We start from the raw sequence: 24,551 nt of genomic DNA on the forward strand, positions 1-24,551 counted from the left end.
GTGGGGTGGGGGGAGGGGGCGGGCAGCGTTCCATCAGCACCGTCCAGAGCAGACTTCCTGTCCATCCTCCATGAAGAGTCCTCTGGTCCAGTCACCGTGACCTCCACCAGTGACCCCAGGTCCCTTGTCCCTCTCCTACTTCCTGGCTTCTTGAACGTGATTGTGGGTCCATGCAGACATCTGTGTAGGACAGGGTGGCTCAGGTGGACGCAGAGGACTCGGAGCCTCACATGTGTCCATGTGTCCCAGCTCTGCCCCTCCACAGCTCTGTGACCTCTCTGGGTTAAATGGGTCGGTCCTTGTCAGTATGCAGGCCAGGGGCCAGTGCCCGGCATGTAGTCAGCTCAGGAAGTGTTTGCTGTTGTTAGCATTCAGCATCATGACCTGTATCTTCAAGGCCAGTCTTTGAGACAGAGTGGTGGGGTTTTAAAGCTTCTCATACCCCAGGCTGCTCAGGAGACTAGCTGGCCACACTGAGGGGGCCGAATTCTGGGTGTACAGGCTGAGTCTGCACAGGAAGACACTCTTTAAGTCTCTCTGAGCAAATCCCAGAATGATCAACCCCTTCAGGGCAGGTGATGTGACTCTGACAGGCGTGTCTAAGAGGGAGACACAAGGGGCTTTGGCCGGGAGGCCTGTCCTGTCCCCTGGTGCACAACTTAGGGGTTTGGAGCCCCACACTAAGCCCACCCCCATACCCCTGGCAGGAGCATCCCAGTGGTGCAGACGCTGTGGACCACCGCCCTGACCACTGCCTGCGCCGACCACTCAGACCAGCACGTGGGCTTCCTGGAGCACGTGGTGGCCCGTGTCTCTATCTCCCACCCGCGCCGTGGGGACCTGCAGATCCACCTGACATCCCCCTCTGGGACCAGGTCTCAGCTGCTGGCGAAGAGGTGAGTCTAGGTGGGCAGGGGCCGGGGGCTAGGGGATGGGGTCGGGAGGGGTGGCTGGGTGAGAGGTAGGTAGGGGCTGGGCGCAGCTCAGTGTCACAGGACTCTGCAAGGCGCCAGCATGTTGGGGGCTTTGGAGACACACACACGCAGCCCCCCAAACCTGAGAAATAGCCTCCTGCAGCCTAGCCTTCAGACATCCAGAACCTTTTCCACTTTTTCTATCACTACGGGCAGTGGTAGAGGCCTTGGCTGTCTGGTGGAGAGATGCGTGCCCCTGCTGGGCTCCCCCTCGTAGCACAAGGGTGACAGTGGTGTCTCCCCTCTGGAGGGGGCCCGGGCCACCTTCTGTACTTGGGGACCGGTGTGGGCACAAGCATTTGAGGATGCCAGCCGGCAAGCTGCAGCTTTGTGCTGTTTTGCAGAGTTGTTGTTGTTGTTAGAACTTTCAGAAGTTTCCTTTAAAAATCCACAAGTCTAGTCTTCTTGAGAAATTGGAATCTGTCCAATTTTGTCCAGGCTTGCATTCTATGGGCAGACACTCACTAGAGCGCTCAGCACCTGTCCCTGCATCAGCTGAGGCTGGACAGGGCTGCTCATCTCCCGGCCCTCTTGAGATCACTTCTTGGGCATGGGCTGTGGGACCCAGAGACCAGAGCTTGCAGCCTGCTCCTCCATGGGCCAGCAGGCGCAGGGGGCTGCCACTGCTTCTTGGCTCTGGAGGCGTCCTGAGGTTCCTCCATCTCAGCTAGCAGAGTTATGAGGACTAGATGTGATGACCCAATGGAAGTGCTGGCCCATGCTCTGTGCTCCTCCCCTCCTGACTCCCACTCCTTGCTCAGGCCCAGGGTGGGAGCCCCAAAATGAGAGGGCTATGAACCTGGACTCACCTGGTTCCTAGCTGCCCATGCCCTGGGTCACTGAGCCCAGGCTGTCATCTGAGTCTTGGGAGTTGGGTCTTTCCAGGGCAGGCTGTCGGAGAAGGCAATGGCACCCCACTCTAGTACTCTTGCCTGGAAAATCCCATGGACGGAGGAGCCTGGTAGGCTGCAGTCCATGGGGTCGCTAGAGTCGGACACGACTGAGTGACTTCACTTTCGCTTTTCACTTTCATGCATTGGAGAAGGAAATAGCAACCCACTCCAGTGTTCTTGCCTGGAGGATCCCAGGGACGGGAAGCCTGGTGGGCTGCCGTCTATGGGGTCACACAGTCAGACACGACTGAAGCGACGCAGCAGCAGCAGCAGGGCAGGCTGTGGGATTACAGCAGGAGTCTTTGTTTCAGGATCCAGTCACTTTTTGATCTCTTAGCTAAGATCAAGTGTGGGATCGATCACCTTCTACTTTATTTTCGATCTTGCTTAATTCAGCAGTTTTTTCGGGTTTCTAGGTTTCTTTTTGCTTCGAGTAAGCGGATATCTTACGTCCCTCAGTCCCAGAAAGAGCTTGTCTTTATTCTACATTCATTGGGGGTCATATGTGAAGATCAGCCTTGACCTTGGCGGTTTCTTAGAAGAAAGTATCAGTTTTCCCCTCCCTACACTGTTTGTGTAGAGCATGCTCCCTTTGTAAACATTTCTGCATGGTGGACAGTGGACGTTTAGAGAATCCCCAACTGGGAATTGAGTCTGACATCGCATGAAACATTTGAGTTTCTGATGAACAGTAAAGAGCCCCTACACATTAGAGGTAGAGATAGACAGGTTGTGAAGGAAGAGTGAGATGAGGAGCCTGGAAACCTTTCTTCTCGGGGTCTGAGGGCTGGAGATAGAGGGCGCCCGTGAGCTGCTGCCTGTTTCTGCCTGAAGCAAGCTTGAGAAAGTGGATCCAGGCTGGAGGTCCAGCAGGAAGGCCCAAGGGGGTCGGGCAGCTGTGGGGACCTGGAGCAGTGAGGCCAGTGCTCAGGGGTGTCTCCTCTCCCCACGTGCAGCTGTGGGGACCTGGAGGGGTGAGGCCAGTGCTCAGGGTGTCTCCTCTCCCCACGTGCACCTGAGGGGACCTGCTAAGCCCTGGGGCCCAAGCGAGGGTATGTTCTCTCTGGGGCTGAGCAGTGGTTCATGTTCCTCATCCCTATCTTCTGGAGAACAATGCTGCTCTCAGACAACGTGAGCGTTCCTTCACTCCACAAGTCGGCATTTCGGAAGGGCCTTCTCCGTGACACCCTTGTGGCTTTGCAGGAAGGAATGATGTGGCCCTGCTGCCATCACTTTCCAGTGTCCAGGAACTGGGGTCACAGCTCTGTGGAACCCTCCTGGGGTGGAGCATAGGGGCGCTTGTTGGTGATGGAGAGAACCCAGGACAGGAGAGGATATTTCAGCTCTGCCAGTCACTGGAGGGGGGCTTGCAGCAGATCCCTGGGCCTGGAGTCTTCGTGTGAGAGCTAGGGTGGGGAAGGAGCCCACCACTGATGGAGCCCCATCTCATGCTGGGCGCCACCCGTGCCACTTGGCTGCCTTCCTCAGTGAGCGTTTGGGGACCCGCCGAGGTTGAGGGTGCAGGCACCTTGCCGGGTGGTGCTGCACAGCCAGGGTCTACCCACCATCCCTTCTGGGCCCCTCTGGACTGACCCCACGACTCCGATTGCAGACTGCTGGATCATTCCAACGAAGGCTTTACAAACTGGGAGTTCATGACCGTGCATTGCTGGGGAGAGAAGGCCGAGGGGGAATGGACGCTGGAAATCCAAGACATGCCATCCCAGGTCCGCAACCGGGAGAAGCAAGGTCAGTGGCTCCTGGGATGGTCCCAGCACCTCCTGTGTTTCAACCCTGTGGTTAGCCCTAGACTTGATTCAGCCACAGTACCTCAACCATTCTTTGCTTTTTCTTAGAGGTAAAGTTTACATAATATAAATTTCACTGCTTTAATCATTTTTAAGTGTACAGTTTAATGGCTTTCAGTACATTCACGGTATCGTGCAGCTATCACAACATCTAATTCCAGAACTTGGTCATCATCCCATGTAGGAGTCCCTACATGTTCAACAGTCACCCCACTCCCCACCCCTTGCAACCCTAGCAGCGCCTAACCTATGTTCTATGTCTGGACTTGCCGCTTTGGGACATTTCATATAAAGGGAATCACAGTGTTGGTGACCTTTTCTCACTGGCTTCTTCTGTGTAGCATCATGTTTCGGGGTTCAACAGTATTATAGCCAGTGTCAACACTTCATTCCTTATTACAACTAACTACTCTCCCGTTGTATTGATGGACTGCATTTTGCTTATTCATTCATCACTTGATGGACAACTGGGGTTTTTTTCTCTCTTCATAACTACTAATAATATTATGAATATCCATGTACAAGTTTTTGTGTGGACGTGTGTTTTTAGTTCTCTGGGCTGTGTACCTAGGAGTGGGATTCCTGGGCCATATGGTAAATCTGTATTTAACTTTTTGAGGAATTGCTGGGAAATTTGACAGTGGCCAGACAGTGCCTGTCATCAAGATAGGAGGATTTTAAGTTCCCTACCAGCACCCTCTTTTGTTATAACCATCCTAGTGAATGAAAAGTAGTGTCTTACTGTGGTTTTGATTTGCATTTCCCTAATGATTAGTGATGTAGAGCATGTTTTCATGTGCTTATTGGCCACTTTATCCCTTCTTTGGGGGAAATGTCTGTTCAAGTCATTTGTCTACCTTTAAACTGGCTTGTTTGTCTTCTATCATCAAATTAGAGGAACTCTAAATATTCTGGACACTAGATCCTTCCCGAGGAGAAGACAATGGCAACCCACTCCAGTACTCTTGCCTGGAAAATCCCATGGATGGAGGAGCCTGGTGGGCTGCGGTCCATGGGATCACTACCGGTCGGGGCACGACTGAGCGACTTCACTTTCACTTTTCACTTTCCTGCATTGGGGAAGGAAATGGCAATCCACTCCAGTGTTCTTGCCTGGAGAATCCCAGGGATGGAGGAGCCTAGTGGGCTTCAATCTATGGGGTCGCACAGAGTCGGATACGACTGAAGCGACTTAGCAGCAGCAGCAGCCCCTTACCGAACAATGAGATTTGCAAATGTTTTTCCCCAGTATGTGGGTGGTTTCTTTATTAATAGTACCCTTTGATGCAGCCATTTTTTATTTTGAGGAAATTCAATTTATTTTTTCTAGTTTTCCTTCACTTTTAACATCATGTTGAAACCACTGCCTAACCTGAGATAATGAAGCTTGAAAACTGTTTTCTTCCAGGAGTTTTATAGTTTTAGCTCCTTGGTTTAGGACTTGGGTCTGGTTTTAGTCACTTTTTGTGTATAGTGTGAGGTGAGAGTCCAAGTTCCGTTTTTTTGTGTATGGAGGTCCTGTTGGCCCAGCACCATTTTTTGGAAAGACTGTCCTTCCCCAGAGCAGTGTAAACACCTGCCTTCTAGCTCTGGACTTGTCTGACCTGCTGGACGTGGGGGATGGGGACACCCCCCTCAGTGTCCAGAGCGTCTGCCCAGCCCTGCAGTGGCCCCTGGGGCAGGTTCATGTGTGTGAGCTCCACCTGTAGAGACACCACTCTTGAGGTGGCATTTGTGGGAACAGGGTGTCCAGTGAGTGTCGACTAGCCACACGCCCTGCTCCCCGTGCAGGACAGGAACAGGCCCCCAGTCTCAGCCTTCCTAGTAGAGCTAGCGTTGGTTCCACTGGCTCTCTGTACATAGAGGGGCCAGGAGGGGAAGAGTGAGGGCCAGGTCCTGAACCATGCAGGTCAGCGTGGTGGGGCCCCAGACAGTGACCTAGAAACCAGGGGCTCCCCCGATGCTGACCCCAAAGCCCAGGAGAAACTCGGGCCTATGAGCCACCTCGAGGACGCGGTCGGTGCTGGGCATGCCGTCCCCTCACTGGCCATCAGGTCAGGGTGGCCCCTGGGCACCGGGTCTCCATTGGCCTCAGGGCCAGGAATACAGCAGCAGCACAGAGCCACCCCGTCAGAATTTGTGGCCAGTCCTTCCTCTGCCGTGATCCCTAGAGCCAGTGCGTGGGGCACAAGACTGCAGGGCAGTACTGTGCGTTTCAGTCCCCTCCATCCTCTGCATCTTAATTGCTTAAGAAAGAAAACATCCAATTCACTTCAGGGCTGTGCTGGATGACAACACTCCACGAGTGGGACCAGACCCGGGGCTGGTTGAGTAACCAAGTCCTCAGATGACTCCCTTCCTCAAACAGTGCTCACCTCCTGTCATTCTCAGCCTGGTATGTGTCGTGTTTTAAAACTTTTTTTCTTTCACCTGAGGAGGAGATTGTTTTCCTCCTCAGTTCCTAGGCCAAAGAAATGGTGCGTCTTCTCCCAGGGTCAGTCCCTCTGCAGGCCAGGTTAGGAGTGCAATCAAGTACGAACCCCGCTCACAGCTGGGTTGCCTCTGCCCTTGGCACTTCAGTTGATCCCTGTTCAGCACACCCTTATCAGTCCCGACCCAGAGGTTTCCTTCATTATCCCTGTGGCCAGTCTTCACGTATCTGGCTTTAGGATGTTTGTGGTTGGGTTTTTTGCTTTTAAGTGTTGCAATTAGGAGATAAAAATCAAATGAAATAACAAAGGCTAACAGATGCCCGGAACCTGGAGCTTCCCTGTGCACCAGGGTCGGGTCTCCTCCCTTCTCCCTGGCCTGAGGCTCCAGGGGATACTTGACTTCTGAGACCTCTCTGTGACCCACAGTTGTGGACTTGGCCCTGTATTTTTTTAACTCACCAGAGCTCTTGAAACACAATAGGCACTTAGAATAGATGGTTATCAATCTTTAAGAGTTTTTCTATATACTCTCTTCCTGGCTTCAGTATCATTAATTAATCCATTCTTAACAAATCTACCATTTTAACACACTCCCAGCAAATATCACCTTGAAAAGGGTTGCTCAACTGAATGATCATGAAGTTTTCTGAAAGAATAGACTAGGGAAAAAAATTCTGAAAGAATTAAATGCAGATATTTAAACATTTTCAAACTATAATAATTAAAAAGCTGTGGCACTCATTATTAGATAAACGCAAATCAAAACTACACTGAGGTATCCCCTTACACCAGTCAGAATGGCCATCATCAAAAAATCGACAATAAATGCTGGAGAGGAGATAGAAAGAAGGGAACTCTCCTGCACAGTTGGTGGGAATGTGAATTGATACAACCACTATGAAGAACAGCAGGGAGATTTCTTACCTGTGGCGGATTCATTTTGATATTTGGCAAATCTAATACAGTTATGTAAAGTTTAAAAATAAAATTAAATTAAAAAAATAATAATAAATAAAAAATAAAAAAAATAAAACTAGGAATAAAACTACCATATGATGGAGCAATCCCACTACTGGGCATACACCCTAAGAAAATCATAATCAAAAAAGACACATATACTCCAATGTTCATTGCAGCACTATTTACAATAGCTAGGACATGGAAGTAATCTACATGTCTATCGACGGATGGATAAATTAGTTGTGGTACATATACACAGTGAAATATTACTCAGCCATAAAAAGGAATGCCTTTGAGTCAGTTCTAATGAGGTAGATGAACCTTGAGCCTGTTAAACAGAGTGAAGAAAAACAAATATCATGTATTAACACATATGTATGGAATCTAAAAGGTACTGATGAACCTGTTTGCAGGCCAGCAATAGAGATGCAGACAGAACAGACTTGTGGACACAACGGAGGAAGGAGTGGGAGGGACAAATTGAGAGAGTAGGATTGAAACACATACACTGCCATATGTAAACAGATAGCCAGTGGGAAGCTGCTATATAGCACAGGGAGCTCAGCTCCATGCTCTGTGATGACCTAAAGGGGTGGGAAGGGGTGGGAGGTGGGAGGGCACTTTAGGAGGGAGGGGACATTAGGTACACTTACGACTGATTCATGTTGTTGTATGGCAGAAGCCAACACAGTATTGTAAAGCAGTTATCCTCCAATTAAAAATAAAATTTTTTAAAAATTGTGGCATTGGTGCCAAAATAGACAGATGAGGCAAGGGGACCACAGCCGAGCCATGTAGACACACTGAGTGCAGTGTTTCTAACTGGTGGGGCAAAAACAAAGTGTTGAATAAAAGCTATTGACAGTTGGTGCACCATTTGGAAAGGAAATCATCTTGGTGGATTTATACACATACAAGTAGAAACTTCTGTTTGGCAAAAGACCATAATATTAAAATCAGAAAAATATTTACAAAATATTCTGGACAAACTCGAGTAATTCACAGATGGCCTTTTTCACTTCTCTGTAGCACAAGGACTGCACACTGTTTCTGCGAGGGGCTTTCTGGTCTCTGTGCCAGCAACTCAGTTCTGCCGTTTGAGTGCAAAAACAGCCATAGGAAATACATAAATGAAGACCATACTTGTCCTAACAGAACTTTACAAAAACAGATGGGATATACCTCCTGCCTTGTTCTTTTTTCTCAGGATGCTTTGGTAGTTCTGGGTCTTCTCCAGTTCCATATACATTTTAGGATTATTTGTTCTAGTTCTGTGAAAAATATCATGGGTAATTTGATAGGGATCGCATTCAATTTGTAGATTGCTTTGGGTAGCATGGCCATTTTAACGTTGTTAATTCTTCCAATCCAAGAGCATGGGATATCTTTCCATTTCTTTGAATCATCTTCCATTTCCTTTATTAATATTTATAGTTCTCAGCATGTAATTCCTTCACCTTCTTGGTCAGGTTTAGTCCCAAGTATTTTATTTTATTTTTTGATGTGAGTTTGAAAGGAATTGTTTTATTTTTACATTTCCTCTCAATATTTCATTGTTAGTGTAAAGAAATGCGACCAATTTCTGTATGCTAACACTGCATTCTGCTACCTCACTGAACCCGTTTATCAGTTCTGATAGTTTTTGGATTTACTAGACTGAACCTTCAGGGTTTTCTATACATAGTTCCATGTCATCTGCATGTAATGGCAGATTTACCTCATTATGTCAAGGACTTGCTGTGAGAATGAGCAGACTCTAAGCGGGGGTGCGTTCAATTACAGCCAGGACTCAGACCTTATAAACTGCTCTGCCTACCCACCCACACTTCAACTCCTTGTTATTCCAGTAGCCAGCCCCTCTGAGCAGAGCCTTGACTCTGCCCCAAGGACCAGACTTCACAATCAGGAGCTCTTATTTCAGTAGTTCATTTCTTTACTTCTCCACTTGGAGGAGTAAAAGTCTAATCACCATTGGTTTAATTGCTTATTTAATAAATCAAACTACTTTTTTTTTTTTTTTACTAAATCTTGCTCATCAGTAAACGGTCATCATTTTAGTTCTCAATATGCTAAAAATTGATTTTTCCAAGGAAGATAATTAAACAGTATTTGGTATAAAAAATTCCTGTACACAGGCAGGAAGACACCTTCTTCATCTGTAACATCTCAACTCCCATGGTTAGATGACTGCAGACAGACAATATATAATATTGATGTTTTTTATATTAATAAAACCTAATATTAATATATAAATAATCACTAAGAAGTCTAGCAGTCTCACAGATTGCTAAGAAAGATGCAAAGCTTCCCACTAGAAAAATAGGCAGAGAGCTTAAAAAAGCAATTCATAAGAAAAGTGACAACCAGTCAACAAAAGCTGTTTCCCTGGTGGCTCAGTGGTAAAGAATCTACCTGCAATGTAGGAGACCTGGGTTTGATCCCTAAGTCAGGAAGATCCCCTGGAGAAGGGCATGGCAACCCACTCCAGTCTTCTTGCCTGGATAATTTCATGGACAGAGGAGCCTGGCAGGCTATAGTCCATGGGGTTGCAAAGAGTTGAACACAACTGAGCAACTAACACTTACTTAATCTTTGCAGTAATAAAAGAGAATATAAATTAAAACAGAGATGGACAGTTAAATACAGTAAGTCCCCTCCATATGAACAAGTGCCACTCTGAGAGCCCCATTGTAAGTCCAATTTGTTCCTGAGTCCAACAAAGTCAGCCCAGGTGTCCAACTAACACATGCAGCTATATAGTACCACACTGTGGTAGCTGTATAATACTTTTCACACAAATACCACATAAAAAACAAACACGAAAAAGAGAAAACAGTTTTAATCTTACAGTACAGTACCCTGAAAAGTACATTAGTACCAGCTGCATAACCGCTGCTTTTACACTTGCTTCTAGACATCCTGAGTTTGAAATAAAGTCACAGTCTATGCAGGATTGTACAGTAAAGTACACATGAGCACAACCACGTGTAGAGGGCATGCTCATGTGATAGTGTACACCAGACACGTGAACTAACTCTCATGAGTGGACTTGTGAACACACGTTCACATATTTGAAAGCCTACAACTTGAAGGTTCGCACGTAGGGTTTACTGTATCAGAGTAGGGAGCGAGTGGAAGTTACCAAGTGTGCCTGGCGTTCCGCACTTGGGGCCATGGTGTGATTTGGTGCAAAGAGCCTGAACGCAGATGTCAACAGGCCTGGGTCCCAGTTCCAGTTCCACAGAGTACAGCCTGGGGGACCCTGTGAGTGACAGGAACTCCGTCGTGCCTGTTTGGGCACCTGATGGGTGTGAGTGTTTCCAGCACGACGTGGCACACAGTGGGTTCCCCTGGATGCTCGGCCGCTTTTCACCGTGTCCCACAAGTGCACGTTCTGACCGCAGCCTTTGGGAACTGACCCACGTGCCCCTGGGGAGGCTTCTACCCAGAGGACACAGGTGGAGACCTGCCTGGTGCCTGTGGGGAGAGTTAACCTGCCTGTGAGGAGAGTTAACCTGCCTGTGAGAGTAGAGAGCTGGGGGGCTTGGAAACACCAGAATCTGGAGTGGGGTGGGGGTAGTGCCAAGGGCCTGCTCGCTAGGTTACCATCCAGTCCATTCTTTCAAGCCTGCAGCTCAGCAGATCCATTCCATATCCATTCTTCTTCTTAAGCAACATTTTTTTCATACAAAAGAAGCAAAAATTTGCTCACAGTTTGATTCTGAAACTGCTGGGAAGACATAACCCACAGCTTGCCTTCCCAGCTCTAAGTGACTGTATGAGCTCTGGGCGTGCTGGGGCTGAGCCTTGAGCAAAGGTCCTACATTTCTTGGCTTTCTCTGGAGCCCACCCAGCACACCAACTCCACCAGCTCACTTCCATGGAATCCCAGCTTTGAGTTTCTCCTTTCCCTAAACCTGAAAGTCAGAGCCAGGGCGCAATCAAAAAGGCCCGGCCGTGTTTGGTTGGTGTGTTTGCCAAGTCATGCGGAATAAAGCTGCAGGGCTGGGTAAGTTAGGCAGCTGAAACCTGCTCCATGCTCACGCCGACCTAATGGAGAAGAGGCAGAGTCTCTGAGGAGGCAGGGGCGAGAGGGAACCCGGGCCTGCAGACCCCAGAACCCTGCTGCCTTCAGGCCCAAGGACTCTGTGTGCCGTGAGCATGGAGCAGAGTGTCTGCGGGTGTAACCTGATCCTGGAAGCTCCCAGTCCCCTGCCTGCCCTGTGGTGTCGGGGGATCATGGCCCCTGTGTTGCAGGCTGGGGAGGTTCTAGGTCATGATGGTGCAGATGGTGAGCAGAGACGTCCGCAGTGGGCATCCCTGGACTTGTTGTGTCTTTCTTTTCCTTGTCAAGCTCAGTGATTCTTTGGCCTGCTGTTCTGTCTGCCTTACCAAGCTGTGGTGCTCTCTCATTTTTAAGGAAATTGCAAGTCTTTTTTTTTTTTTTTAAGATTTAAAAAGAATCTTTATTTGGCTGCACCAGGTCTTAGTTGCGGCATGTGGGATCCAGTTTTCTGACCAGGGATCTAAACAGCACACCCTCCATTGGGAGCATGGAGTCTTAGCCATGGGGCCACCAGGGACATCCCTGTGGTGTTCCCTTGGATAGAAAGGAAGGGACCAAAGAAAGCCCAGGGAAGTCGTTCTTTTTGGACTTTACTCTTTGCTCTGTCCATCTCGCACCACACCCTCTGTGTCCTCCCAGGTTTGCTCAGCCCCGCTGCCTAGGGACCTTGCCTCTGGCCCAGTGGGGAGGTCCTGCCCCATGTCAGCTCCCTGGGTCTCCTGGAAGCTGAAGGCGTGTCTGGGGCACAGCTGCCCTGTCGTACAGGTTGAAGTTGAGCTGGTCTTCGTGGAGAGGGGGAGAAGGGGCCAGTCAGACTCAAGAGGACATGGGAAGGCTGCTGCTTTCTCTCCACCTCCAGGTCATGTGTAAATCCCAGCTTTCCAGTGGCAACTGACAAAATGCACACCTGGTGAGTTGAGAGTTAGGTTTTATTCACTGGACACACTGAGGGCTAAAGCCTGAGGAACTGCCTCTCAGATAGCTCTGAGGGACACCTCCAAAGAGGCAAGCAGGGAGCCAGGGCATTTTAGAGCTTTTGCAACAAAATCCAGGTAGTCCAAATATCAAAAAATTAGTATTAATTAAAGAAAACCAGTCATCTCAAGTTAAGGAACTTAGCGTGTTTTTGTGTGTGGGAAGAGACAGGGCTCTGGGCTCCCTGAAGGTGTTCCTCTGACACAGGCACCCCACCATCCGAGGCCAGCACCCTGCTCTTCTTCATCCTGCAGTCCTCCAGGGTGCATGGTTGTGTGAGAGGGTGGGGGCGCTGCAGCAGCTGAGGGTGCCATGGGCAACCTGTTCTCTCCATCCTGAGTTCCTGCAGCGCTGTGGTCCAGCTGACTCCATGGTGGCAGCATCCTTTGTTTACTGATATGGAGGTGAGGTCTTAGTTCACGCCAGCACCTAGCTACCTGGAGGGGCAGGTAACATACCTGGAGTGCACCAGAGGTTTGCCCAGGGAGCAGGGCGCACACCCTTCCCAGCCCTACAAGGCCCATGGGGAGGAGCTCCTCAGCCTAGAACCTGCAACTTTGGGGGGAACACGGAGCCAGCTCGGTATCTGTTGCCCCCTGCCTGCCCAGCCTCCCCTACCCCCGTGATTGCCCCTCCTGGTAAAGCCTCAGCCCACAGGCTTTGTCACAGACTCTGGCTTTCTAGAGAACATGGCCTCAGCACAAGGTCATTGGCAGATTGGGTGTGTGCTCCAGGGGTCCCTGTGAAGTGCTGGGAGGGTGGTCATCATGGGCATTCAGTCAGGACTGGTCTAGTGTGATGCTGGTGCGCTGGGAAAGAGCGGAATGCTATCTCTCCTCTCCAGCACCTGGAATGCGGCTAACATGCAGTTGTTGGATGGGGGAGTGAGTGAAGGTGCCTGTGGCTGTAAACCTTGTTTAACTCAAAAGCCCATATAATTTGAATCATCTGTTTTAAGCCATGCATACTCATCTGTTCATTTCAGTCGCTCAGTCGCAGTCGTATCTGACTCTTTGCGACCCCATGGCTTCCCTGTCCTTCACCAACTCCTGGAGCTTGCTCAAACTCATGTCCATCGAGTCAGTGATGCCATCCAACCATCTCATCCTCTGTCGTTCCCTTCTCCTCCTGCCTTCGATCTTTCCTAGCATCAGAGTCTTCTCCAGTGGGTCAGTTCTTTGCATCAGGTGGCCAAAGTATTAGAGCTTGAGCTTCAGCATCAGTCCTTCCAATGAAGATTCAGGACTGATTTCCTTTAGGATTGGCTGGTTTGATCTCCTTGCAGTCCAAAGGACTCTCAAGAGTCTTCTCTAGCACCACAGTTCAAAAGCACCAATGCTTCGGCCTTCAGCTATCTTTATGGTCCAATTCTCACATCTGTACATGACTACTGGAAAAACCATAGCTTTGACTAGATGGACATTTGTCAGCAAAGTAATATTTCTGCTTTTTGCTATGCTGTCTAGGTTGGTCATAGTATTTCTTCCAAGGAGCAAGCGTCTTTTAATTTCATGGCTGCAGTCACCATCTGCAGTGATTTTGGAGCCCAAGAAAATAAAGTCTGTAACTGTTTCCATTGTTTCCCCATCTATTTGCAATGCAGTGATAGGACCAGATGCCATGATCTTCAGTTTTTGAATGTTGAGATTTAAGCCAGCTTTTTCACTCCCCTCTTCACTTTCTGCCATAAGGGTGGTGTCATCTGCATATCTGAGGTTATACTCATAACCCGTATAATAATCAGTTAAAAGAGGAAGAAATTAGTCTCTCCCATGTGACTGTTCTTTCCTTTTTCACCATAAAAAGTTCCATGGTTTCTTGATTTCAGTTCAGTAACTTTCATACATTTCTTTCTTACTGAGAGCATAGCTGTTCTCACTCTCTTGTTGGTTTTATTGACTGTTGAATTGACATCTGCTTTGAGCTAATCTTCACTTCGAGAAGAAGAATGGAGCTTTTGCAATCTGGGTTTGATGGCTCAATTTATCTCGTACTGGCAGCTAGAAAGAAAGTCAGGTTTCTGTGCTGTCTTCCAGGTTTGTCACTAAAACTCCTTTTCTGGGAGATTGCTCCTGCTGCCTGGAGAGAACTGAGCACGTCAGGTGGCCACACACACAGATGTCCAGAAGCCCTGCTTTAACCCCATTAGCTTTGAGAGTACTTGGTGGGTCTCAGAGGGTCTCTGCCTCCCTTCTGCTCTTTCAGGGGCCCGTTGTAGGACATTGTTCCCTCAAGTCTCCTAGTTCAGGAGGGAGAGGGAGGGCGACACCCTGCTTGTCCAGGTTGTGCAAGCTTGTGCACGTTCTCAAGTCATGACTTCATTCATCATTCTGTGTCTCCCGGTCTCGGGTGGAACAAAGAGATGAGATTTTTCTTGAATACTTCGTTTTTACAAATAATACACTAGACATTGATGAAAATGAACAGTGAAACATACGGGAAGAGGAAGAGCCCTCCTGAAAACCCCATCCCCAGGTTCCCCACCGTCGCATCAGCCACAGAGGTGCAGCCACCCTGGTCAGCATTCTGGCAGCCAGATCTCCTCCCCCCAGCCCCCCACCCTCAAGTGCATTTAATGTTTGAAACACTTAACCTTAACTTTTTTCAGAAACACATCATGTTCGATATGTCCATATTTCCACTTGGTGTTTTTCGGATTTGACATTTTACAGCGTTTTCTAACCGTGCTCATGTCTAACTTTGTATTTCCTTTTGTTACTTGCACATCTCTGTAAGCAGCACCTTATATATTTTTATAGTACCTTGCCAAGTAGAAATATCATCACTTATTTAGAAAGTTTAGTCACTCAGTCTTGTCCGACTCTTTGCGACCCCTCGGACTGTAGCCTACAAGGCTCCTCCGTCCATAGGATTTTCCAGGCAAGAGAACTGCAGTGGGTTGCCATTTCCTTCTCTAAAAGATCTTCCCGACCCAGGGATCGAGCCTGGGTCTCCCACATTGTAGGCAGACGCTTTATCATCTGAGCCACTAGGGAAGTCATTTATTTAAGCATCCCACTATTGTAGGACACATAGATTGTTTTCTGGGGGTTTTGCTGTTATAAATAGACAACTTAGTGGAGAAAGTGTTTTCCTAAATGTAAAGGTATTTTCTTGGAATCATTCACCAGAATTAAAGGTCATAGGACAGATAAGCAGTGGAAACCACAAATATACATACTCCTGATACATATTACCAATAATGATTGAACCAACCTACAAGTTTATCAGGCATAAGTAGGCACTGTCATTGCCAACTCTCAAGGAGATAAATGATATCTTCCTTTCAATTTGCACTGTGATAATTAGGAGGTTGAATGCTTTCCCATATGTTTGTGTGCACAATGTATGTGTGTTTAATTACCCTTTCTTTTTTTGTCCAGAGAATAGTCAGTATTGTTGTTATCAAGCTAGTAGGTGCTTCATGTAAAATACAGATGTTATAACCCTTTCTGGGTCATAGCTCCTATAAATATTTTTGTGATCTGTTATTTGACTTAAATAGTCTTAAGACTTATATATAGCCTTAAGATAATCTTAAATTCTTCTCTAGAGTTTTGCTCATTCTCTTTTTATTCCCACTTTGTGATTTGATTTTCTTCATAGTATGATTTGAGGTTTTGTTATTGTTTTTTTTTTTTTTTAGTATAAGGTAAATATCTTTCATAAATTGCTAATGAATTACCCCCAACAAAGACAAAATTGTAATGTTAGGAAATGTTGTGGGCTTCTGTGTCTGGCACCAGAAAGACCAAGAACAGAACAACTAGCAAACAACTAGAATACACAAAACAAGCTGTTAAGTCCAGCTGTGTTGATAGTTCCAATAAAGGTAAATAGACAGACTGCTTCATTTAGAAGACAAAGATTGTCAGATTAGATTTTTGAGTGTGTTTGCTATTGCATCTGCCCCACTCTGCCTTGAGGCTGGCTTGTGCAAATAACCTCTGCCCATGGCTTGTGGTGGAGTTCAGCCAAGAGAACTTCAGCAGGAGAATAGAAGGAGGAAAGTGGTACTTCTGTGTGAGTTATTTATCCCTCCAGCATCCCTTGGGGTCACACCCTCCCCTCCCCTTGCCTGTAGGCTATAGTACACCTGTGAGCTTAACACCGCTTCTGTTTCTAGCCCTGGGGAACCCCATCATCCCTTGCCTCTGCTCATTGTTGTTAAGCCGCTTCAATCGTGTCCGACTCTGGGACCCCATGGACTGTAGCCTGCCAGGCTGCTCTGTCCATGGGATTCTCCAGGCAAGAATACTGAAATGGGTAGCCATTTCCTTCTGCAGGGGATTTTCCCAACCCTGGGGATCGAACCCACATCTCTTGCGTCTCCTGCATTGGCAGGCAGATTCTTTACCGCTGAACCACCTGGGAAGCCATTGGATTATCTGAGTTTAATTATGCTATCTGCTTCATGCTGTGACTGACTGAGAGAGCTATATGTAAGAGCAATATCTAAACTACAAGAAAACTGCAAAGTTAAGAATCAGTGGATGGTAAAAGGTAGCCCAAGAAAATGCTAACCAAAGAAAGCCGATGTAGTTCCGTGAACACTGGAGAAACAAACGTTAAGGTGGAAAGCCTTCCTGAAGCTGGAAGGAGGATCACTGATGTTGATAAAAGATTTGGTTCAGTCCTGATGTGGCCTCGAAATATATAAAGCAAAAATTTGTTAAAACTCCAAAGAGAAAACGACAGACTAACACACAAGGTGGGAGGTTTAGTGTACCTCAGGTACATTTGATAGGCAAAACAGCAAGTCAGTAGGAAGAGAATTCTGAACATCACAGTTGAAAATTAGGTCCAACCAGTGGACCTACACACAATGACCAAAGAACACACTCACCTTTCCAGCACAAGGTGGATTGTTTATGAGAATTGGGCACATCGTGGGCCATTTGGCAAGCTTCAGGCTATTTCCAAGGACTGGTAGTATATAAACCCTGTCCTCTGAGAGTACACATAAGAAATCAAAACTTAAGAGGTTACTAGAAAAAGCCTATACACTTGATAGTTGAGCAACACTACTAAATGACTCGTGTCAAAGGAAAATACCATAATTTAAAATAGGAGATCGTTGGAACTGGATGATTATAAAAATACTGCCAATCCAAACAGGTAGTGCGGGTTAAGTAGAAGTGACAGAGGGAGGCCTAGCCCCGAGTGAAGGAAAAAAAAAAGCTACTCTTCCCCATGCTCTCCCTGTGGATCCGGATTTTACGTGTGACCATCTTCCTTCTGCCTGAAGAGCTGCTTCTCCATTTCTTAGCCTGCTGGCCATGAGTCTTCCCTGCTTGGATTTATCTCAAAATATCTTTATTTCAGCCCATCTTTTGGTTTGTTTTTAAGGATAGGTTTACTTATTGACACGCTGATTTTGACTCTGCTGACAGGAATGAAGGTGAGGGTGACATGGCTCCACCTATTTCTCAACAGTTATTTTCACTGGATCCTGGGTCAGCCCTGTTTCTTTTTTATTATTTCAGCACTTTAAAAATCGTACATTTTCTTCCCGTCTCCATTGTTTCTGAAGCGAAGTGCTTGCATTTACTATGAAAACAAGCATTGTTTACATCTGAGCTAGCTGGCATGCTATGATAACATTTCCGTTCTCGTTTTGTTCTGGCTAGCAAGTTTGCTGAATACGAAATCGATAAACAAAAAGTATGTTTTCACATTCCAGCATGCAGAACCTCTAACCATTCTTCGTGCCTCACTGATAAATAGAAAAGGACCCCCACACATGTGAGAAGTTTATGCAACATCAAAACAGACACAGACTTTACAGAAAACAAACCCCGGGGGGAAGAAGCAACTCAGGCAGCAAAAGCAAACAAGAGCAGGACCAGAAAATTTCAAGAAAACTGCAGCTGGTGTTGTAAAATAGAAACATGGAGTAGGGAAAAACCCACTTCTTCCTCCCTTCTGTGTTTCTCTCTCTGCCTCTGTTGTTCACTCAGAGGTCTTCACTTCTGTCCCAAATGTGTGCGGTTTTCCGCAGGACAGGCAATTCTCTGCAGCTCCACCTGGGTGTGTTACAATGTAACTCCCTTCTGGCACCACCTGCCACGGGACAGCATCAGCCCTACAGACTGAGGGTTCAGTCCCACAAGACTATCTGCCCCCTCTTCCCCACCCCACTGTACTTGGTACACCAGTTGTAAGCCTGGGTTATCACCTGTGCTTTTGACCGACTGCCTGTAGATCTGAAGACCCCCTCCTTGAGTTCAGTTCAGTCACTCAGTAGTGTCCAACTCTTTGTGGCCCTGTAGACTACAGCACACCAGGCTTTCCTGTCCTTCACCAACTCATGAGCTTGCTCAAACTCATGTCCATTGAGTCAGTGATACCATCCAACCATCTCTTCTCTGTCGTCCCCTTCTCCTCCTGCTTTCAATCTTTTCTAGCATCAGGGTCTTTTCCAGTGAGTCAGTTCTTTGCGTCAGGTGGCCAAAGTATTAGAGCTTGAGCTTCAGCATCAGTTCTTCCAGTGAATATTCAGGACTTGGATTTCTTTGGAAGGAATGATGTTAAAGCTGAAACTCCAGTACTTTGGCCACCTCATGCGAAGAGTTGACTCATTGGAAAAGACTCTGATGCGGGGAGGGATTGGGGTCAGGAGGAGAAGGGGACGACAGAGGATGAGATGGCTGGATGACATCACTGACTCGACGGACATGAGTCTGAGTGAACTCTGGGAGTTGGTGATGGACAGGGAGGCCTGGCATGCTGCAATTCATGGGGTCACGAAGAGTTGGACACGACTGAGTGACTAAACTGAACTAAACTGAACTGAACTGAATTTCCTTTAGAATTGACTGATTTGATCTCGCTGCAGTCCAAAGGACTCTCAAGAGTCTTATCCAGCAGCACAGTTCAAAAGCATCAATTCTTTGGCACTCAACCTTCTTTATGGTCCAACTCTCACATCCATAGATGACTACTGGAAAAACCATAGCCTTGATTAGACAGACCTTTGTCAGCAAAGTAATGTCTCTGCATTTTAAAATGCTATCTAGGTTTGTCATAGCTTTTCTTCCAAGGAGCAAGCGTCTTTTAATTTCATGGCTGCAGTCACCATCTGCAGTGATTTTGGAGCCCAAGAAAATAAAGTCTGTCACTGTTTCCATTGTTTTCCCATCTATTTGCCATGAAGTGATGGGACTGGATGCCATGATCTTAGTTCTCTGAATGTTGAGTTTTAAGCCAGCTTTTTCACTCTCATCTTTCAGCTTCATCAAGAGGTACTTTAGTTCCTCTTTGCTTTCTGCCATAAGAGTGTGAGGGTGGCGGAGATTTAGTAAATTCTTTGTTGTTCATAACTTTGCTTATGGCTGAAGAAAAGCCAGGAATTCAAAAGGATTAGTTCAGAGCCCTTAATCTAACAAAATCTTTCCCCCACATCTAGCTTGTTTGGATTAGCACTTAATTCAAAATGCTGGAAAAGAAAAGCGATACCATTGGTGGTACTTTCCCATTGGCAAACTCTGCCTTAGTCTTGCCTTAATTCTTGTTCTCTCTTTGAATAGGAATAACCCTGTTTGTTTATTAGGAGCTCAGTTCATTGAGAGGAAATGCACTGAAGACAGTGAATGAAGACAAGGCCATTTGTCGGCAGCCTCGGGCATCAGCTTGGATTATCCTCTCCTCTCCCAGCAGTGCTGCCCAAGCATTTGAGCAGGCAAATGTGCCCTTCCTTCTTCTAGGGGCTCAGGAATCTGATGAAGAGACAGCCAAGGCATTGGGATCAGGGCATCTTTTAAGGACCCTTTCCTGGAAACTAAGGAGTGAATGGTACTGGTTGGGTTTTTGTAAGGATACCTTGTGCAGATTTGACCAATAAGCAGTACTGCTCTGGATGAAGGTCCTGTTGAGTGTCGGCTGGCTGGGTCTCTGGTCTAACCCTGGATGGAGTCCTGTGGAGTATGGACTGGGTCTTTGTTGCCCTGGATGCAGTTCTGTGGAGTGTGGACTGGGTCTCTGCTCTAAACCTGGATGGAGTCCTATGGAGTGTGGGCTGGGTCTCTGCTCTAAACCTGGATGGAGTCCTATGGAGTGTGGGGTGGGTCTCTGCTCTAAACCTGGATGGAATCCTATGGAGTGTGGGCTGGGTCTCTGCTCTAAACCTGGATGGAGTCCTATGGAGTGTGGGCTGGGTCTCTGCTCTAAACCTGGATGGAGTCCTATGGAGTGTGGGCTGGGTCTCTGCTATAAACCTGGATGGAGTCCTATGGAGTGTGGGGTGGGTCTCTGCTCTAAACCTAGATGGAGTCCTGTGGAGTGTGGGCTGGGTCTCTGCTCTAACCCTGGATGGTGGGTCTTCTGCTTCCTGCTTGGTTCTTCCCTCTGCGTCTCCTCTCCTCACAGCGAGGGCGGACTCTGGGCATGGTAAGAGTGCTGGGAGCTGGCACGGGCTATGGGCTACATCCTCGGGGTTGTGGATGGGTGTGGAGTCGGGGGAGGGGGCGCAGGGACCACCCTGCAGCTGAGAGCACAGAGCTGCACTTCCACATGAGTCACTTTTCTGAATCTCTACCATCGTTAAAGTCATTTCATTCCCCAGGCAGATCTGTGAAGTAGGTGTTGTTAATGTGATCCCACTTCACAGATGAGGATGCTGAAGAACAGGGAGAGTGAGTACTTTGCCTGAGGCCTCACAGCTAGCAGGTGGCCGAACCAGGATTCAAAGCCGGGTCCTTGCTCTGCCAGCCTCGCCTGGCGCCTCCTCATGTGACCCAGGCTATAGGCTGTCTGTGACTGCAGACATTCAAAAACAACTTCTATGCCTGTCAAGGGCATTATTAATAAGTGATGCCACATGTCTCCTAGGCAGTGATGGAAAGATCAGCAGGATGTGTTTTAATGGAAAATCCCAAGTGCAGAATATGCTGCCAGGTGTGTTGATAAAAGGGACAGGGCAGAATATGTATTCATGTTTGCTTGGATAAGAATAAAACACCTCAAGAAGGATGCTCAAGAAACAGGTAGCCGAGTAGCCATGGAGAGATGGTGGCTCGGGCAGGCAGGTTGGGGGGACTTCCACTCTGCTCCCTCTGTACTTGTAGATTTTGAGCCTTCACATTTATTTCAGAAATGTAAATCAAAAGCACTGGCCCTCAGCTTTTTCACGTTTGCTTCCTTGACTGTATAACCAGTTTGTTTCTTTGTTGTTGTTGTTCAGTCACTAAGTCATGTTCGACTCTTTTTGACCCCGTGGACTGCAGCATGCCAGGCTTCCCTGTCCTTCACCATCTCCTGGAGCTTGCTCAAATTCATGTCCAAGGAGTCGGTGATGCCATTCAACCATCTCATCCTCTGTCGTCCCCTTCTCCTCCTGCCTTCAATCTTTCCCAGCATCAGGGTCTTTTCCAGTGAGTTGGCTCTTCATGTCAGGTGGCCAGAGTGTTGGAGCTTCAGCTTCAGCATCAGTCCTTCCAATGAATATTCAGGGTTGATTTCCTTTAGGATTAACTGGTTTGATCTCGTTTAAAAAAAAAAAATTATTTATTTGGCTGCACCTGGTCTTAGTTGCAGCACACAAGATCTTTGGTTGTGGCGTATAGGATTTAGTTCCCCGACCAGGGATCAAACCTGGGCCCCCTTCAGGGGGAGCAGAGAGTGTGGAGTCCTAGCCACTAGACCACCAGGGAAGTCCCTGTTTATAGATTTTTAAACTAAACTTAATGATTTAATATTCATATATATGAAAGGTAATATATGCCATTTTTTTTTTCAATCAAACCATCCACAAGGGAAAACAATAAAAATGAAGTCTCTCTTCCATTCCTGAACCCCAGCCTCCCTCTCGGCCTCCCTTCCAGGCCTCCCTGCAAGACAGGTCCTCCTGCTGGTTTCTTGGAATTATTTTTCTTGTCAGCTTTATCGAGATATAATTGGCATGCGGCCCTGAGAAGCATAGGGTTACAGCACAGTGACTTATGCATAGGGAGAAGTGATTGCTGCAGTCAGTCTCCCTAATGTCCTACCCATCATGTCCTACAGACACACAAGGAAGGAAAGAAGCTGGTTTCTCCTCATGACGAGAACTCTTAGGAGCTGTTCCCATGGTTTTTTGGTATTGGTTCTGCTCTCCCCGCTCACACACAGGCTGTTCTGATCCCAAGCTTGGAGCAGCCTCCCTTCTCTTGTTTGTCCCACCAAACCTCTGCCTAAAATAAGCATCTAACTTTAGTGACAAGGCCTTTGGTGAGGTTTCTAGAGACATGATACAAAGTTGAAATAAATCTCAACTCTGATTACAGCTCGTAGAGCCCTTGTTGCTGCCTGTGGTCACGCTCCCCTATGCAGTCACTATGCAGCGTTCCTCACTCAGCACCTCACAAAGCCCAGAGCTTTGTGGTTGGGAGGTGTAGCTGTCATTTGATCCCTGGGGCTTGAGAATGCACAGTGCTTCCTAGCCTGGCTGTGTTTGCTGCACCTGGGCCCACATGAAGCATTTCCCTGTCAGTGTCACTTGCTGTGTTGGGGACTTGGCCACGGAAAGAGCCACACCCTCTGGAGACATGTCCCAGGAGGCAGTCAGCCCAGGACAGGTCCCTTACCTGCTTTAATCCTGGTTGGGCCGGGAGGGCCTGAGCCTGACTTGGGGGCTTTGGTGGCTGCAGCTCTCAGGGGCTGGGACCTTATCTGGCCAGGATGCTGGGTAAAAGAAACCAGTCCTGATCTGTCCCCCGCTGCATGACAGAACCAGTTCCTGTGGAGTCAGCCCTCTTCTCAATAAACCCTGTGCAGCTGGGTGACCGGAGCCTGTTAGCGGGAGCCGAGGCTTGTCCTTTGGCCGATCACACTGGCCCTCGGCCCCTCACCTGCACGATGATGACATCAGTGACCCTCCCGACACAGTCCCATGGCCCCGAACTCTGGCCACACGTGTTGAGAGATGGAGGCGGCCTGCAGTCGTGTCTACCCCCGCCCTTGTGGGCTGTATTACATCAGTGATCCCACCTGCACGGTGCGGGCCAGGTTCCCCTTCTCCTCACACCTGAGCATATCCAGCTGCCCAAGCCTCGTTCCCTCATAGAGGCAGCAGGGTGGTCCCTGCTGCTCCCTGTCCCCCTCCCTACACATGCAGACCATCGAGGGTACCAGTCATCTTTCTGTTTCCAAGACCTGCCATCCTGTGACCCAGGGTGGAGACCCTAGCTAGCATGTCAGAACACATGGGACGAGGCTGAGGGCCCGCCTGACCCAGATCCATCCCCTGGATTTTCCCAGACAGGGAGGGAGCTACCGGTTGTTGGGGTGGGAGTCGTTTGGTGCGGAGGGGCTGAACCACCACCCAAGGAGGGAGAGGTGGCTGGGCAGGGGGTGACAAGTCGGGGATGGCACTGGGCTGGGAGCCCTGCTGCCAGAGGAGGGCTGGGAACCTGAGCTGGCTGCGCTAGGCACTTCGGAGGGGGTGGAGGCCCCTGGCCGGAGCACGTCCTGGGCCTCCTAAGGGCTGTCTGGACTCTGGGTGAGTCTGGATCCTGTGCCTTCCAGGGAAGCTGAGGGAGTGGACCCTCATCCTGTATGGCACCGCCGAGCACCCCTACACCACCTTCAGCACCCACCAGTCCCGCTCTCGGATGCTGGAGCTCTCCGCCTCAGAACTGGAGCCCCCGAGGACCGCCGTGTCACCATCCCAGGCTGAGGTTCCAGAGGACGAAGAGGACTACACAGGTACTGAGCCTGTGGCCAGAGGACACGCCTGCTTGTCCGCTCCCCGGCGGCAGGCGGGTTAGGGCTGCTGGTCTCCTCTCGCTTGGGAGTCGTAGTAATGGTGGTCGTTTGCACTCACAGCTCCTTCCTCCCCTGGCTCTCCTAGTCTTTTACAGACCAGTAAGTATGCTGCAAACCAGTAAGTACTCTACAACCTTTCTAGGACGGGAATACAGGTTCCCTGTCCCCCACCAGAACATGGACCTGCCCCCGGCTAGTGGCACTCCTCTGGGGCACCCCCTTTCCTTCAGGGGACCCGGCTCCCGGCTCAGCCTCCAGACCCTCTCCCTCATCTGTCTGTTCTCTGTCCTCATGGCCAGGATGTGGGAAGGCCCGGGGCACTGACAGGAGCCAGGATGTGTGGGCATGGCCAGGGGGAGTGACTGGCGTGGACACCGCGGAGGACCAGGGGATAGGGTGGGGGACTGGAGGAGGACGCGTGACAGGGTCAAGGCCTGATGTCGGGGGAACACTCACAAGCAGCACGGGGGCCTCCTTGCCAGTGGTCTTCCTGCAGCACCCCCATGGGCAGCCCTGGCTCAGCCTGCAATGCTCCATGCCAAGGGCCTGGCAGCCTAGGCAGCCATGGACGCTCCCGGCACTGGGCCAGGCATGATCTTGTGGGCATACCTGGCCGAAAGCTTTCCTTTGCCTCAGAACCACCCCAGTGATTGTGAAATGTGGAATCTTTCTGGTTGGGCATATTTTCCTTGGCTAAATAT

General features: G+C 48.6%; 1 protein-coding gene across 2 annotated transcripts in view; it reads left to right on the forward strand.

Moving 5' to 3' along the window:
* PCSK6 (proprotein convertase subtilisin/kexin type 6) overlaps positions 1-24,551 on the forward strand; it is a 170,217-nt gene that overhangs the window by 127,479 nt on the left and 18,187 nt on the right. The window contains exons 12-15 of one of the 2 annotated variants that reach the window (XM_055555513.1): positions 708-896; positions 3,480-3,616; positions 23,611-23,790; positions 23,911-23,949. In XM_055555513.1, coding sequence (XP_055411488.1) covers positions 708-896; positions 3,480-3,616; positions 23,611-23,790; positions 23,911-23,949 — 545 coding nt within the window. The remainder of the gene's footprint in view (positions 1-707; positions 897-3,479; positions 3,617-23,610; positions 23,791-23,910; positions 23,950-24,551) is intronic. The other variant, XM_055555514.1, reaches the window with a different exon arrangement.

The sequence above is a fragment of the Bubalus kerabau genome, chromosome 19, assembly GCF_029407905.1.
Source record: "Bubalus kerabau isolate K-KA32 ecotype Philippines breed swamp buffalo chromosome 19, PCC_UOA_SB_1v2, whole genome shotgun sequence".
Taxonomy (NCBI): Eukaryota; Metazoa; Chordata; class Mammalia; order Artiodactyla; family Bovidae; genus Bubalus; species Bubalus kerabau.